General features: G+C 49.1%; 1 protein-coding gene across 1 annotated transcript; it reads left to right on the plus strand.

Moving 5' to 3' along the window:
• Nucleotides 1-12,309: 12,309 nt before the first annotated feature.
• LOC125543664 (sulfoquinovosidase-like) lies at nt 12,310-16,272 on the plus strand. Its single transcript, XM_048707089.1, has 7 exons — nt 12,310-13,570; nt 14,114-14,246; nt 14,357-14,572; nt 14,663-14,818; nt 14,916-15,557; nt 15,652-15,768; nt 15,859-16,272. The coding sequence occupies exons 1-7, from the start codon at nt 12,480-12,482 to the stop codon at nt 16,234-16,236; spliced, it is 2,733 nt and encodes a 910-aa protein (XP_048563046.1). The 5' UTR covers nt 12,310-12,479; the 3' UTR covers nt 16,237-16,272.
• The last annotated feature ends 1,854 nt before the right edge of the window (nt 16,273-18,126 follow it).

An 18,126-nucleotide genomic window follows, 5' to 3' on the forward strand; every position in this document is an offset into this window, starting at 1 on the left:
AAAGATCTCAAGCCAACGGAAGTCATCGGAAGAATTGTTGCTCATGAGATATCACTCAAGGATAAAGAGGAACTTCACAACAAATCAAGTGGTGCTTACAAAGCCTCATGTGAAGCCCCCACATCATCGAGGGAGAAACAAACCTTCAATGAAGAATTGAGCTTAATGGTGAAGAACTTCAACAAGTTCTACAAGAGTAGAAGCAAAGAGAGAAGCTCCAAATCAAGGTCCTACAATGACAAAAGATCTTCTAGTCGAGAGTGAAACTGCTACAATTGTGGAAGGCCCGAACACTATTCCAATGAATGTACATCCCCCTACAAGAGAAGAGAAGATTCTCCCAAGAGAAGAAGTAGAAGAGAAGAATCACCATCTAGAGAAAGAAGGAGTAGAGATGATCGTTATGAACGAAGACCCTCACGGAAAAGTAAGGATTTGGAAAGAAAGGACAAGTCATCAAGGAGCTACACAAAACGAAGACATCAAGCTCATGTTGGTGAATGGGTATCCGGCTCCGACTCCGACAACCACTCCGAGAGAAGCTATCACTCCAACTCCGAATATACTCAAGATGAAGGTGTTGCCGGTCTAGCACTTGTGACAACCAACTCCTACGACATATTTGACTCACCAAATGAATGAGTTGGAACATGCTTCATGGCTAAAGGCCCAAAGGTATCACACCCCGAGTATGTTGATTTCAATAGTGATGAAGATGACTTGTTAGGTGATGATGATTTACTTGTTGACAACTCTAGTGATGAATACTATGATGAAACATCAATTAATCATGCTAATCAAGATAAAACGAATGACAATGATAAGGAGAAGATTGAGTCTCTAACTAAAGAACTAAACACTCTTAATTTAGCTCATGAAACTATCTTAGGAGATCATCGAGAACTTTTAAGGACTCATGAGAAATTGCGCTTTGAAAAGCTCAACCTTGAGCAAGAGCATGAGTTCTTAAAAGCAATCAATGATGATCTTTGCAAGAAAAGTTCTTCTTACATTGCCAAGCGTTTACTCTTATCCACTTACATGCCTCAAGTCAAGTCTAGTAACAAGAACAAGGAAGATTCTTCCTCTAGTAGTAGCAATAATCATGCTAAATCCAATATTGTTGCTTCTAGTAGTTCTCTTGATTCCACTAATGATTCTTTTAGCCAAGTTACACTTGAGCAAGAAAATAGCTTATTGAAGGGAATTATAGAGAAAGGTGTTTACAAGAGCCTTGTCGGAAGTAAGAAATTCGAGGAAATTGTACGCAAGCAAGGAAGGCACCGGAAGAATCAAGGTGTTGGTTTTGAACGAAAGTTCAATGCCAATGGAGTTGAGTGGGAAGAAGATCAATTCCCCAAGACGAAGTTTGTTCCTCAACAAGAGAAGTATGATCCTACTTCTCTCAAAGGGACACAAGCTCAAGATGATCTTCCACCACAAGACCACAAGCAAAAAGGCAAGGACAAGCTTCAAGAGGAAATTGATGCATTTGAAGAAGCTCCTAAGGCCTTGGTCAAGTGGGTTCCCAAGACTACTTCAAATTCCACTTCATCAAGTACAACTACAACACCGAGGATTCCCATCAAGATGGTGTGGATCCCGAAGAAGAAGAACTAGAGAGTTCTTGAGGGTGACTCCGCCAACATACTTCACTCTTATCATCTTGGCAAGAACAAGTGCAATCAACTTCCACATATTGCACTAGTTCAAGGAGTCACAAACCCTCTTGTTGGTAAGACAAGGGACAAGGTAACCTAAAAGCTTTCATAGACATCATCTTGTGTGTGCATCACTCTATGTCTATGGATATCCTTATTTGTTCCTTGTGGGACTAACCCGTGTAGGTATTGAAAGTGCAACTCACTCCAATGGATAGCTCCAAATGATCTACATCAACATTGAGCATCCACATCTTCAACATCTACATGAAGTCATCATCGACAAAACCCAAGGTTAGTTCATCCCTCTTAGGGGGGATCTCACATCTAGGGGGAGGTTTACTCTAAGAATTGAGCTAAAGCAACTCTAATGGTGTGAACACAACAATGCTTTATGTAAAAGTGGTAACCCCACTTGTGCTTAAACGATGAGTATGACCTATGATCAAATGTTCTCATTTGACTCCTAAGTCAATATACTCATATATAGATGACCTAGTCATCGCAAATTGTTTGATATATGCTAGAATTGGTTGTGCATGCTTTGCCACATATTTCAATTGCCATTTTATTGTGTGAGCATGTTGATTGCATATTTTACTCATTCGAGGACATCCACTTGTTGTTTTGATTGATTGGTTTTCTTTTATTTTGCCAAGTGGATGGACAAGAATGCCTAAGAACCCTCTCTAGCTATCTATGCTTTTCTCGTCTCAAACTCTATTCATGTTGCATCACAAAATTTGATCAAGTCAGATTCAAACCACTCTGTGTGAGGAGCACTCGGAGTCCCCAATTCGTCATAGACTTAAACTTCCAAAACTTCTTTGTGTGTTTCGGTCATACCGAGATCACTAAGTCGATCTAGGTTTTCAATCTCGGTGCAACCGATTTGAACTTTTCGGTCACACCGAGTTGCTGTAACTGTCAACAGTTATGCATCTCGGTGCCACCGAATTGTTCCACTCGGTCACACCGACAGGTCGGGCTATATATACTCACGGGCAAAATTTTGGAAATTTCTCCGAAACCCCTTCGCCCGCGCATAGCTCGCTCTGCCTCCTGGGTCTCCGGATCGTCCTCCTCGTCGCCAGCCGCCTCCTGTCGCTAGTCTCCGCCGCCGTCAACGGAATTCTTCCCCACCGTTGCCGCCGTAGCGAGTTCATCGCCAAACTAGGGTATGGACTCGATCACAGTGCTATCCCTGTCCGATTCCTAGCACATTGTGTCCATTATGATTCTTACCATGATTGAAACGCTTCTATCCAGTCAAAACACTCCGTAGATTAGAGTTGAATCGAAAATTTAGGGTTAGGTTTCTGCCGAAACCATCTCGGACCCACCGGGTTGCAGAACTCGGTTCCACCGATTCGGCCAAGGCCATTGCACATGTGGTTCTCGGTCTGACCGAGAATTGCAAATCGGTGTGACCGAGTTCAGGACTTTGTGAAACCCTAGCAGTCTCGATGCCACCGAACTGTGACTCGGTCTGACCGAGTTCACTAGTTTAGGTTCCAACAGCTGCTTCGGTATCACCGAGTTTGCAAATCGGTTGATCCAAAATGCTTTCTGTGGAAAACTAAAACTAAGTTTTGACTCATTCTTTTGCAAAAACCTCTGCATTTTGTGATGCTCATCCACTCTATCTCATCTATATCTATTCGCAGGGTTTGCTGTCAGTGTTTGCAACATGTCTGACCAGAGTGACAGCCAGAACAGGTCAGAGGAGCAGGTTCACCTGAGTGAGGGCACTAGTCCCTCTAGCAGTTCAGATGATGGTAGCAGGAGCACCCCAAGCAATTTGCCAAAGGATGCTACTAGAGCAAGCAAGAATAAAACTTTAGAGTCTGAGGATGAAGACTATGTGGCCACTGAGGAACTTCAGAGTCTGAGGATGAAGACTATGTGGCCACTGAGGATGAAGCCACATCAAAGAAGAAAGTGGTTAAGAAGGAGTACAGCTCAGCTGCAGTTAAGCCAGGGATGAAGATCAAAAGGCCAGCAGGAAGACAACCAATGTCTAAGGCCAAAGCATCCTCTCAAGCATCTTTGGAATCTCAACCCAAAGAGCCTGCTGCAGAAGGAAAGAAAAGGAAGGAAAGGGTCAAGAAGACCATGGCCAGAGTGATTGGAAAGGCTTCCATGATGGAAGAAGAAGAGGAAGAAGAGGTTGATGCACCAGCACCCAAGGCACATAAGCTTATGGGTGATGCTATCAGGACAGGGGCTGCATCATCAAAGCCCAAAGAAGCACCCAAAGCTGCCTCCAAGCCCAAGACTGCACCAAAGAGAAATACCAGAAACATACCAGCTGCTGAGAAGAACAAGGCCCCAGTGCCTGAGACTGTTGCTGAAGAAGAAGATGAAGAGCATGTTCTGAGAAAATTGAAGCCGAAAATTCCAGACCACAATGATGCTCATCCTGTGGCTGAGAACATGAAGATCAGGAGAGACTCAGGACTGAGGAAATGGAGAGAGACAGATCCATATGCTACCAGGAGAAGGACTGCTGTTGATTCAGGTTCCACACAAAGGAACAGCAGGATTTCTATGAGACAATTTTGTTGGACAAGAAGCCTATAGTGTGTGATATGAGGTGGGTCAACTGGACCTACATGAAGGAAAATGAGGAACACTATCCTAGTGTGTTTGACAGCTTCAGTGCTTGTGGAGTTGCAGACTTTGTTGGGCATAACCTCACAAAGTGGAATGAGGAGCTCATAATGCAATTCTACTCCACAGCACACTTCTATCCAGATGGCAGGATAGTATGGATGTCTGAAGGTACAAGGTAACACTCAACTATTAAGGAATGGGCAAATCTGATCAATGCTCCTAAGGAAGAAGAAGATGACTTGGATGTCTATGCCAAGAAGAAGATGGATCACAACTCTATGGCAAGTATGTACAAGGAGATTCCTGAAGATGATCTTGAGACTCACCAGTTTGGGTCAGTAAAAAACTTGTTGTCAGGGCTGCCTACAATCAATTGGATCCTTAGGCACTCTCTTTCCCAAGTCTGGTGATCACAGAATGATCAGAGGCCATGCAATTCACTTGCTACATATATTTGATGTGCCACAGAAGTTCAAGGTCATGAGCCTTATAGTTGAGACTATCAAGAGGACTGCAGCTGACCAGAAAAGAAGTTGTGGATATGCCCCACAGATCCAGGAGTTGATAAACTCAAAGGTGGGCACAGGCACATACTTGTTGGATAAGGAACACTTGCCTATCTATCCTGACTTCGAGGACAACCAAGTTGTGATGAATGAAGATGAACCCTGCTCAGTGCAAGCACAAGCAAAGAAGGAGAAGGCAAAGAAAGAGAAGGCCGCCAAGATGCCAACTCAAGAGGAGGCATCTGAGTACTTTTTGAAAAGAAAGCAGGACCAGCTTGGTTACTTGATAGCATCATCTCTGAGGATTGAGAAGGGGTTGACCACCCTAACTCAAAACCAGGAGAGCCTGGAAAGAACCGTGGAACAAAAATTCTATGATTTAGATGTCAAAGTAAATGAGATTCAGTCTGTTGTGGAGCAGCTACAGGATGACATGCAGGAGAGGAAGGGCAAGACAACCACTGATGCATTTGCCAGAGTGCCTCGAGCTCAGAGATCTGCTGCAGTGCCTGTACCAGACACTAGAGCCACTTCATCTGCACCAGCTACAGCTTCAGTGCCACCAGCTCCAGCACCTACCCCATCAGCTCCGTCTACTTCGACTGAAGCCTTCGTCCTTGGAGTTCTCCGGACACCACCACCTGTAGACCAAGCCTGAGAGACGTTTTAGTGCTATGCATTTTCTATGAACTTTTTGGTAACTTGTTGCCAAAGGGTGAGAAAAATGTGTAGATCATAGGATTCGAGAGAGAGCGTTGCTTTTTATTCTCTCTTGCTTTGGTGGTTGAACTTTGTTTATCTTTTGATTGCTTGAGATACTATGCTATTATCTGTGAGACATTGATGATCATGTGGTTGATCATAAGCTACACTTATGCTTGTTAGATGATATTATCTTACTTATCCTTATATGATTATTCACTTTGCTTGGTGATGAGTGAACGTATTTAATTCTTATCATTCTGAGCGCTCCACCAAGATGTATGTGACATGGAAGAGTAACGCATGATCCTAACTCATTGTGCATTTGCAGTCCAAAGCAAATCTTAAGATATGCACAAATTTAGGGGGAGCTCTTGCTTTTCACATACTTCTCAAAGCGACAATATCTTTCACTCTTATTATCATTTGTCGAAGCTTTGATCTATATGTTATCATCAATTACCAAAAAGGGGGAGATTGAAAGTGCAACTATCCCTGGGTGGTTTTGGTAATTCCTAACAACATATAGCTCATTGAGCTAACATTATTCCAAGATTAATATTTCAGGAAAAGCTCAATGAATGGCATGGCATGGATGAGGAAAGTGGATCCCTCAAAATTCTAAGGACAAAAAGTTTGGCTCAAGCTTCAAAATCAAGACTCTACATTTTATATTTTAGTGATCCAAGATCACATTGAGTCTATAGGGAAAGGCAATACTATCAAGGAGGGATGAGGTGTTGCTTAATGGCTTGCTTGCTCAAAGTGCTTAGTGATATGCTCCAAAACCCTCAACTACCTTCCCACATCCACATTTGACCTAAACCAAAAGTCAAACTCGGCCCCACCGATTCTATCTATCCAGCGCCACCGAGTTTCAAATGTCATAGCCACTGCCACAAACCATAGGCAAATCGGTTTCACCGATAGGGATCTCGGTCTCACCGAGATGGGATTGTAATCTCTCTGTTTCCCTTCGTAACGTTTCGGTCTTACCGAGATGAGCGATCGGTCCCACCGAGATTGCAATGTAAACTCTCTGTTTCCCTTTTGTAACATTTCGGTCTCACCGAGATGAGCGAATCGGTCCCACCGAGTCTACCTGACCAACTCTCTGGTTAGCTTATTACCAAAATCGGTCCCACCGAGTTTGTGTAATCGGTCACACTGAGATTACGTTATGCCCGGCCGCACATAAAATGGACCCTATCCACACCTCCGGCTGAAACCCTAGCCGCATTCCACTCCACTCCCATTCCCTCCAATGCACTCCCTCCGCTCACAAGCTCCCGTCCGGCGATCTCCTACCTTCTCCGGCATGGCAGGCATTGAATCCGAGTCCTACATCTCCAGATCCTTTGACCCCGAGCTCATCCCATGTGGTTCGAACGAGGAGATGACCGTCCACCTTGCGCTCTGCTGCTCCCGAGAGGAGGCCGCCCGACGACAACGCTTGGACTCCTTCCATCGAGAATCCATTGCGTCTGCGTAAATGTCGCATGGATCCAACACGAGGTGTGACGCTGCTGAAAGGACGTGGATGTCGCCTAAAGGGGGGGTTGGATAGACGGTTTAAAACAATTTTGGTTTACGCTTGATGAACGGATGTGGAATAAAACTAGCGTTCAATTTTTCAGGCGCAAAACCTAAATATAGAAGGCTCGACTATGTGCACCAACAACTTATGCTAAGCAAGATAAATAACAATGTGATAGCAAGATATATAACATTAAGCACTATGGTTATCACAAAGTAAGTGCATAAGTACATGGCTTGGGTAAGACATAACCGAGGCACGCAGAGACGACGATATATCCCAAAGTTCACACCCTTGCAGATGCTAATATCTGTTAGAGCGATATGGAGGCACAATGCTCCCCAAGCGCCACAATGGGTCACCGTATTCTCCTCATGCCCTCGCACAATGCAAGGTGCCGTGTCTTCACTAAGGGACCCTTGATGACGGTCATCGAACCTGTACAATTGGCGACCCTTGAGGGCGGTTACCGAACTCGTACAAATTGCCCATTGCAATCTCCACAACTTAATTGGAGGCTACCAAAGCGCCCCCAAGCTTTACACCATAATGATTGAGCTCTGCAACAACACCAACCGTCTAGGGCGCCCAAACACCCAAGAGGAACAAGCTCTAGGGTACCAAGCACCCAAGAGTAATGAGCTACTCAACTTTCACTTTCACGTATCATCGTGGGGAACTCAAACTGATGCATCAAATGGAATGGCGAGAGCACAAGGAGTGCTCAAGTCCTTCTCTCTCAAATCCCACCACAACAACTAATGCTATGGGGGAATATGAGAGGAAGAACAAAGAAAAGAACACAAATAACTCCAAGATCTAGATCCCAAAGGGTTCCCCTCACCTAGATGGATTGGTGGAAATGTAGATCTAGATCTTCTATATCTTTTCCCTCAAAAAGAAGCAAGAATCATGGGGGGTAGGATAGAGAGAAAGAAGGCTCCAGGAGGTCAAGAGTGGTGGGGGAAAACTTGCACAAGGTATTGGGGGTAATGGGAAAGAAGACCCCCTTAAATAGGGCCCCATGAATCTAACTATTATGTTGCAGAAAAACACATGAGCGATACAACCGCATCGGAGTGCGTTACAACCGCTCAAGGCGGAAATGCCAACCCATGGTGCCTGGTGCGGTACAACTGCCGGTGCCGTCGGTAGTACTGTTGAATAAATTCAGCAGGTATAACCGGACATGTACAACCATGTATCACCCTAGTACCCGAACAGAGTCACCCATGTGTGGTACATGGACTGGAACAATCACTGCGTCAGGGCTCCTATAGCCGCTAAGTCCAGACTCCAGAGCGGTACAACTGCCTCAGGCCATCGGTTGTACCACTTCAAAGATAGCAGCTGGGATAACCGGGAGACTACCGTCGAGTACCGCCTAGCCACCCAAAAGGAATCACCTTTTCTGTTGATTGGGGCGGTACTTCAGTTGGAACAACCACCCGACAGCTCTGAAAGTGCAACTATCCCTGGGTGGTTTTGGTAATTCCTAACAACATATAGCTCATTGAGCTAACATTATTCCAAGATTAATATTTCAAGAAAATCTCAATGAATGGCATGGCATGGATGAGGAAAGTGGATCCCTCAAAATTCTAAGGACAAAAAGTTTGCTCAAGCTTCAAAATCAAGACTCTACATTATATATTTTAGTGATCCAAGATCACATTGAGTCTATAGGAAAAGCCAATACTATCAAGGAGGGATGATGTGTTGCTTAATGGCTTGCTTGCTCAAAGTGCTTAGTGATATGCTCCAAAACCCTCAACTACCTTCCCACATCCACATATGACCTAAACCAAAAGTCAAAATCGGCCCCACCCGATTCTATTCTATCCGGCGCCACCGAGTTTCAAATGTCATAGCCACTGCCACAAACCCTAGGCAAATCGGTCTCACCGATAGGGATCTCGGTCTCACCGAGATGGGATTGTAATCTCTCTGTTTCCCTTCGTAACGTTTCGGTCTTACCGAGATGAGCGATCGGTCCCACCGAGATTGCAATGTAAACTCTCTGTTTCCCTTTTGTAACATTTCGGTCTCACCGAGATGAGCGAATCGGTCCCATCCGAGTTTACCTGACCAACTCTCTGGTTAGCTTATTACCAAAATCGGTCCCACCGAGTTTGTGTAATCGGTCACACCGAGATTACGTTATGCCCTAACCCTAACCATATCGGTCCTACCGAGTTGCATCTCAGTCCCACCGAAAATCCTAACGGTCACTAGGTTTGCTGAATCGGTCCGACCGAGTTTAACCATTCGGTCCCACCGAGTTTGGCAAATTGTGTGTAACGGTTAGATTCTGTGTGGAGGCTATATATACCCCTCCACCCACTCTTCATTCATGGAGAGAGCCATCAGAACATACCTACTTCCAATACACATTTTCTGAGAGAGAACCACCTACACTTGTGTTGAGGTCAAGATATTCCATTCCAACCATATGAATCTTGATCTCTAGCCTTCCCAAGTTGCTTTCCACTCAAATCTTCTTTCCACCAAATCCAAATCCTGTGAGAGAGAGTTGAGTGTTGGGGAGACTATCATTTGAAGCACAAGAGCAAGGAGTTCATCATCAACACACCATTTGTTACTTCTTGGAGAGTGGTGTCTCCTAGATTGGCTAGGTGTCACTTGGGAGCCTCCGACAAGATTGTGGAGTTGACCAAGGAGTTTGTAAGGGCAAGGAGATCGCCTACTTCGTGAAGATCTACCGCTAGTGAGGCAAGTCCTTCGTGGGCGACGACCATGATGGAATAGACAAGGTTGCTTCTTCGTGGACCCTTCGTGGGTGGAGCCCTCCGTGGACTCGCGCAACCGTTACCCTCCGTGGGTTGAAGTCTCCATCAACGTGGATGTACGATAGCACCACCTATCGGAACCACGACAAAAACATCTGTGTCTCCAATTGCGTTTGAATCCTCCAAACCCTTCCCTTTACATTCTTGCAAGTTGCATGCTTTACTTTCCGCTGGTCATATACTCTTTTGCATGCTTGCTTGAATTGTGTGGAGATTGCTTGGCTTGTGCTAAGATAGCTAAATTCTGCCAAGAACTAAAATTGGGAAAAGGCTAGATTTTTATTTGGTCAAGTAGTCTAATCACCCCCCTCTAGACATACTTTCGATCCTACAAGCTCCCTATGGGGTGGCTAAGTCCCCGGCGATACAACCACCAAAGAGCAGCGGTACAAATGCTCCACCATCACTTGGGACACTGCCTAACCCGAGGGAATAACCCCTCGGGCGGTAGTTGTTCCTGAAGCACGAGGCAGCCGGTACAACCGCCAAGGTATGTGGTACAACCGCCTTGAGCAACAGATAGAGGAAACAGGTTAGTCCGAAATTGCCATAACTTTAGTGGATAGACTCAGATTTCGACAAACTCAAACTTTATAGAAAGCTAACGACATGAGTTGCGAAATCTTTAGAATAAGCAAGAGTAATATGGCAATTATGTAGAAGTGTGAAACCTCCATAAGTGAAGAACTGACAAAAACTTGAACATCGAAAACATAATAAAAGATGCAAATGGAATCCATTTTCGATGAACTTGAGCTTGTCAAGAAGATAACCAAAATCTCCAAAACTTCACATAGAGAAAAACGAAACAAGAACCAAGAAATATGATGCCAAGGATGCAAAGATTTGAGCTCTCTATGAATGATACGATCAAGCTACTCACTCGAGAGCCCCCCTTGATAGTACAACTATCGATCCTATAACCTGGTCTCACAACTAACACCACGAGACCGGTAAGATAGAAAACCTATTAAGGATATACCTTAGCCTTGCGCACAGTCCATTTGAACTAGATTATGACAATCTTGACCTCCTCAAGTTGGACCACCTTTCTTGATTTTGCTGGCTTGATGAAGACTAGTGAGTTGCTCCTCCATACTCCACTATGGGTGATCCTCTCTTCGACACATCTTCACATTTTAGTTATCACCAGAGTGGACAGAAAGCTTCAAGCACATGATCTCTTCATGACGCTCTATTTGAACTTGCACAACGCAACCTTGATGATGATCACCACTTGATGTCATCCTCCATGGGTTATATGCTATCTTCCTTCTGATCAAAGCTCATAGAAAGATACCTAACCCACATAGAAACCTCAAATAAATCATGGATTGGTACACAAAGCGTAATGGACAATGCTTACCATACCATGGGATCATTGGATCCCACTTGGTACATCTTCTATGCTTTGTGTATTGATCGACTTGAATCCACTCTTTGTACTTAGTCTTGATCAACCTTGTATCATATATTCTCTCTACATAAAGATGATGTCTTGAACATAAACATGAATGCTCACACAATCCTCTTCTTCAAGACATGCTTGCAATAGTCTCAACTCTCACATGGCCAACTCCTTCTTATAACTTTGAAACCAACAAATGGTCTTCAAGCAATGCATATCGACAAACCCTTCAAATTTAATTCAAAGCAATCATTAGTCCATAGGAATTGTGATCGATTGCCAAAACCAAACATGGGGCACCATGTTCTTTCAGCTACTACGTCACCGGAGGCGGTGCGGTCCGTCTGGCATCCGAACGCGTCGGCAGATGCACAACCGCTTCGTTGGCGCGCCGAGGCGAAGGTGAACACATGGGCTTCCGCTGATGCCAATATGGTGTGGCGTTCCAGCCGTGCAAGGCATCAGGCATGGGAGACGGTGGAAGCCCTCGCGACGGTGAATGTTGGCGAGGCGGAGTCGCATTCTCCGATGCCCCGTATGTTGCAGCAGTCGAGCACCGCAACTACATCATGGTGGACATCACCGGCTCCTCCGAGGACGAATCCATCATTGATCTCATGTTCACCGACAGTGTGAAGGTTCCGGACTCCGACAAGAAAGAGTAGGGCATGGGAGACGGCGACGTCTTGAGTCCTGTGAGCCGGTCCGTGTCCCATGGCCTACTCTATCTCGCCAGCGACTGGACCAACCTTTCGAAGGGCGCAGCCGGCCACCAGACATGGGCACGACTTAGCCGGCTGAGGTCCGCTTAGATTAGGTTTTACGTTATATAAACTAATATGGATTTGCTAATTTGGAAATGGTGTTTATGGTTGTGAAATCAACTTTTCGTGTATTGTCCGTCGTGGACGCGACCGATCGCGCGTCCGCGGGTATTTTCATGCCGAATTTAGGCAATTGCGGTCGTAGATGCTCTAACATCATCCACCTCGGTAGAAAAAAGAAGTTAACATCCAGAGTCTAATGTAGTTTCATTTCAAACGTGTGCTGAGAACTTCAGATTCCCGTTCGACGTCGGTCAAAAACGAAGGCGTGCTCTCCGTCTCTGGGCCCATCGTCCCGTCCCCATCTTCCCTCATTCCAGGATCTATTTCAGCCAATGGGCAATGGCGGGCTTCCCAATCCCAAGTCGAGTAGAGCACCCGGGCGCGAGTCTCTTCCAGCTCTCCCGCCACCGCCATGACGTCGCCGGCGACGGAGAAGCCCAAGACCACCAAGAAGCACAACGCGCGCCTCAACAACCCCTTCCCGCGCGCCGTTCCGGCCGCCGCTTTCCGCAACGGCGACGCCGCGCCGCCCCTCTCCTTCGGCCCGTTCTCCAAGCTCGCCCACGCCCACGATTACCCCGTCGGCTCCCGATTCCGCCTGAGCTGGAATCCCTCGTTCGGCGGAGCGATCTCGCTGGCACGCGTCTCCTCCTCCGGCGGCGACCCTCGCAGCCGCGTGATGTGGGAGACCATCCCCGGCGTCGCGTTCGTCTCCGCGGCTTCCGCCACCACCGAGGCCGACGAGTGCCGCGGATCGTTCGCGCTCCGCGACGGACCCGCCCGCCTTGTTCCGGACCGCCAGAGTGTCGACAGGATCAGGTCCTTGTACCGCTGCGACGTCGAGGCCGGCGCCGACGCCCTGCGGGGCGCCGCGTTCGAAGCGTCTGACCAGACACGGTTCCCGGTGCTGTTGATCACCGGGGTCGTGTCTGCGAAGAAGGCGGACCCTGCGTCGTCGTGCTGCTGCGGCCTGCGCGCCGGCCGCCGCGCCAGGGCCCGCGCAGGAAAGCCGGTCCTTTCAGCGAGGTACTGGGTCTTCCTGGAGGAGAAGAGCGACACGCAAGTGTCGTTCAGCGTCAAGATCGCCGACTACCAATGGAGCTGCGGCCACGCCGATCCTTCGAGTCCACCGCCGGCGGCCACGACAGCTCCAAGGCCCCACAGGATCAACATCCTGAGCCTTCGGCTCCGCCTGGCGGGGCGAGTCCATAGGAGCATGAGCAAGAAGAAGAAGCTCTCCGCCGGGTTCCCGGCGCAGGAGGAGGTCTCAGCGCTGCTGCCGCCGCCGGAGAGAGCGTCGGCGGAGGAGGAGGCACGGCCGGAGGAGTTCAACCGGGTATTCCTCACGTACGCGAGCTCGCTCGACGAGCGGTTCTACGGCTTCGGCGAGCAATTCAGCTGCATGGAATTCAAGGGGAGAAGGGTGCCCGTTCTTGTGCAGGAGCAGGGGATTGGCAGGGGAGACCAGCCCATCACTTTCGCTGCCAATCTCCTCAGCTACAGGTAAATAATAGTCTCCCCATGTTTTGTTACAAATATTTGTCGATTGTGGTTTTCAATTCAAATACATGATGTTTTTACATAATATAAATAAATTCATTTTTTTCAAAATAAATAAATGCCATATTATTATAATGAATTTTGTAAAATAATAATTTATTTATTTTGAACAGTCCAATTTGTACAAAAGATTCAAAAGTTTGACCATTTAGATTCAAGAGTTTGGGCATCATCGATGGATTGAAAACGCTCTTAGTGTGGTCGCTTGTTGCATCCATGAACGAACTTGATACGTACAAGTATTTAAGATGGCAATGATGGCGAGTGTAATGACTCACAGCTAGGAGCTAGCGACAGTGACAAATTGTCACCGAAAGTTGTCTTGCGCGTGTGCGCTTGGAACTCCTACTCGATGTCCACAGTTCTCTCACTTTGTCATAGCCAGACAAGGAGATTATGTTGCCATTTTAATCAGTCCTGCTTTTTTTGTATTTCGAGTATGAGACGCTCTGTTGTGGTGTTCAACTCCTGGTGATTTTTGTGTAGGTCGGGAGGAAACTGGAGCACCACGTATGCTCCATCTCCTTTCTACATGACCTCCAAGATGAGGTCCCTGTACCTGGAGGGATACGATTATTCTATATTTGACCTTACAAAACCTGACAGAGTACAGATTCAGGTAGCCATTCAGCATGTCTATATGCACTTTCTTTTCTAATCAGTCTCTGAGTGAGCTGAGTGAAGTCAAGAACCGCGGACAGTCCAACTCAACTCGGTTGTGCATTGCAGGTTTATGGGAATTCGGTTCAGGGAAGAATACTAGAGGGAGAGTCACCGACCGAGCTGATCACGAGCTACACGGGGTCCACCGGACGGCCGCCGGTTCTTCCCAGATGGATCACGTCCGGCGCGGTCGTCGGCATGCAGGGCGGCACGGACGCCGTCCGCCGTGTGTGGAGCCAGCTGCGAGACCACGACGTCCCGGTCTCCGCACTCTGGCTGCAGGTCTCCGGTCTGAAGGAATCAACAAGCACTTGAGAAACACTCAACTCTGAACTCTGAACTCTGAACTAGTGCGTGTTGCATATTCTGCAGGATTGGGTTGGGCAGAGGAAGACGGCGATCGGGTCGCAGCTCTGGTGGAACTGGGAGGTCGACGACGATCACTACGCCGGCTGGAAGGATCTTATACGCGACCTCAGGTGCGACGGCGTGAGGACGATGACATACTGCAATCCCTGCCTCGTCCCGGTTCGTGCCGTGCATGTGCATCCCCGATCGATCAGAGCTCCAAATTTTGGTGGAAATTCCTTGTGATCGAGCTTATATGTAGTATGTGTGTGTGCAGATGGGTGAGAAGGGGAACGCGAGGAGGCACCTGTACGAGGAGGCCAAGGAGCTGGGGATCCTGGTGAGGGACGAGGCCGGCGAGCCATACATGATGCCCAACACGGCGTTCGACGTGGCCATGCTGGACTTCACCAACCCGGAGGCGAGCTCCTGGTTCAAGGGCATCCTGCGCGGGATGGCGGACGAAGGCGTCAGCGGCTGGATGGCCGACTTCGGGGAGGGCCTCCCGCTGGACGCGCGGCTCCACTCGGGGGAGGACCCCGTGGCGGCGCACAACCGGTACCCGGAGCTGTGGGCGCGCGTCAACCGGGAGTTCGCCGACGAGTGGAAGTCGGAGGCCGGCGAGGACGAGGAGGAAGGGGTGGTGTTCTTCGTGCGGGCGGGGTTCAGGGAGAGCTCCAGGTGGGCGATGCTCTTCTGGGAGGGGGACCAGATGGTGAGCTGGCAGGCCAACGACGGCATCAAGAGCAGCGTCGTGGGCCTGCTCAGCGGCGGCCTCTCCGGCATCCCGCTGAACCACAGCGACGCCGGCGGGTACTGCACCGTCGACCTCCCGCTCCTGCGCTACCGACGGAGCGAGGAGCTCCTCATGCGCTGGATGGAGGTGAACGCCTTCACCGTCGTCTTCCGCACCCACGAGGTACCAGCACCACACACACACACACACGTACCACTGTTGGATTGGATGAAGCACGCGCGCATGATGATTCAGATGATCCACCGATTTGTTGCAGGGGAACAAGCCCGGGTCCAACTGCCAGTTCTACTCCAACAGCCGGATCCTCGCGCATTTCGCGCGCTGCGCCAAGATGTACAAAGCCTGGGAGTTCTACCGCGTCCAGCTCGTCGAGGTCCAAACGCCATGCCGCTCTGCTAGCGCTACTAATTTTTCAATTAATCACGAGTTCGGGTGATGGATGGATGGATTTCTTGGCATGCAGGAGGCGGCGGAGAAGGGCCTCCCCGTGGCGCGCCACCTATTCCTGCACTACCCGGAGGACCGGCGCGTGCAGGAGCTGACGTACCAGCAGTTCCTGGTGGGGACGGAGATGATGGTGGTGCCGGTCCTGGACAAGGGCAGGACCGCGGTGACCGCCTACTTTCCGACGTCGGACGGGGGGTCGTGGAGGCACGTGTGGACCGGCGAAGAGTTCGGCGGTGGGCACAGGAGCGGGCACGGTAGCGTGGGGGAGGCGACGGTGCACGGGTTTCAGGCCGAGGTCACCGCCGACGTGGGCTGCCCAGCCGTGTTTGTGAGGGTTGGGTCACCCGTTCGGGAAAGGTTTGTAAGAAATTTGAGAGACCTCGGTGTAATTTAATTGGACGAGTAAATGGACACAACTGGATTATGGATCTTGTGTTACAGTGCCGTAGGCAGTCTGGTTACATATACAAGGAGCAGCCTACATGCAGGGCACGATCACAGGAGGTGGCGCTAGACTAGGTAACCTCCTGGAGATTAGGACTGCTAGTCACAACAATTGACCAGATATACATTACATGAATACAAAGGTAACGTGACAACTCAAACAAGCCCTTGGTGAAGACATCAGCGAACTAGGGCCCGGTCGGGACGTGCAGCACCTTGACCTCGCCGAGGGCCACACGGTCGCGTACAAAATGCAAATCAATCTCCACGTGCTTGGTGCGTTGATGTTGAACAGGGTTGGACGAGAGGTACACTGCACTCACATTATCACAGTGCACAATAGTAGCCCGGCGAGGAGGGCGATGAAGCTCCGTAAGAAGTTGGCGAAGCCAACATGACTCGGCCACACAGTTGGCAATTGCGTGGTACTCGGCCTCGGCGCTGGACCGAGACACGGTGTGTTACTGCTTGGAGGACCAGGAGACGAGGTTAGAATCAAGGAACACACAAAACCCCGAGGTGGAGCGCCGGGTGTCAGGGCAGCCGGCCCAATCAGCATCACTGTAGGCAAGAAGATCATGCGAATAGGAGCGGTAGAGCTAGAGCCCGTAGTGAGTGGTGCCGCGGAGGTAGCGTAGCACACGCTTGAGCAGCTGGTAGTGACCCTCCATCGGAGCATGCATGACAAGGCAAAGCTGCTGAACCGCATAGGATAGGTCGGGCGGGTGAGTGTGAGATACTGTAGTGCACCAGCTAGGCGACGATAGTGAGTCGGATCACTATAAGGGACACCATCGGCACCAGAAAGCTTACTGCAGGTGTCGACATGAGTAGAGATGGGCTTGCAATTGAGCATCTTGGCACGATCGAGGATCTCAAGGGCATATTGCTCCTGAGAGAGAAAGAGGCCGGTGGTGGAGCGATGAACGTTGATCCCGAGAAAGTGGTGAAGGTCACCGAGATCACTCATGGAAAACTCACTGGTGAGGGCGCGAACGAGCGACTAAAGCAGAGTGGCGGTGCTAGCAATGAGGATGATATCATCGACGTACAGGAGCAGATACGCGATAGAGTCGCCACGGCGTAAGATGAAGAGCGAGGTGTCGCATTTGGAGGAGACAAATCCAAGGGAGTGAAGGAAACAGGTGAACCGAAGGAACCAAGTGCGGAGTGCCTGCTTGAATCCATAGAGGGACTTGTTGAGACGACAGACGTGCGTGGGAAGAGTGGGATCGGCAAACCTGGAGGGCTGCTGGCAGTAGACCACCTCAGCAAGATCACCATGGAGGAAAGCATTCTTGACATCCATTTGGCGAATGGGCCAAGAGTGCGCCGTCGCAATGCTGAGAACCACCCGAATAGTAGCCGGCTTGACCACGGGGCTAAACGTCTTCCCATAGTCCACGCCCGGCTGCTGTGTGAAGCCGCGCACCACCCAGCGTGCCTTGTACCTCACCAGAGAGCCGTCGGGATGGAGTTTGTGGTGAAAGATCCACTTGCCGGTCACCACATTGACACCTGCAGGACAAGGAACCAAAGACCAAGTATCATTCTGAATTAGCGCGTTATACTCGTTGACCATCGCGGCACACCAATGTGGGCCCTGAAGAGCGGAATGGTACAAGGAGGGGATGGGGGAAGGGGCATTGGCGACATGCATGTCAAAGATATCCTTAGGCATGGCGTAGTCGGTTTTACCACGAGTCTTCATTGGATGGGGATTAGCGACGGGGGTAACATGAACAGCGCGGGGCGGCAGTGGCGGGCTGTGGGGAGACAGAGGCAAGCGTGGCGTTACAAGATTGAAGAACAGGGGCGTGCGTACGGGGCAAGATCCACC

The sequence above is a fragment of the Triticum urartu genome, chromosome 3 (genome assembly GCF_003073215.2).
Source record: "Triticum urartu cultivar G1812 chromosome 3, Tu2.1, whole genome shotgun sequence".
Classification (NCBI taxonomy): Eukaryota; Viridiplantae; Streptophyta; class Magnoliopsida; order Poales; family Poaceae; genus Triticum; species Triticum urartu.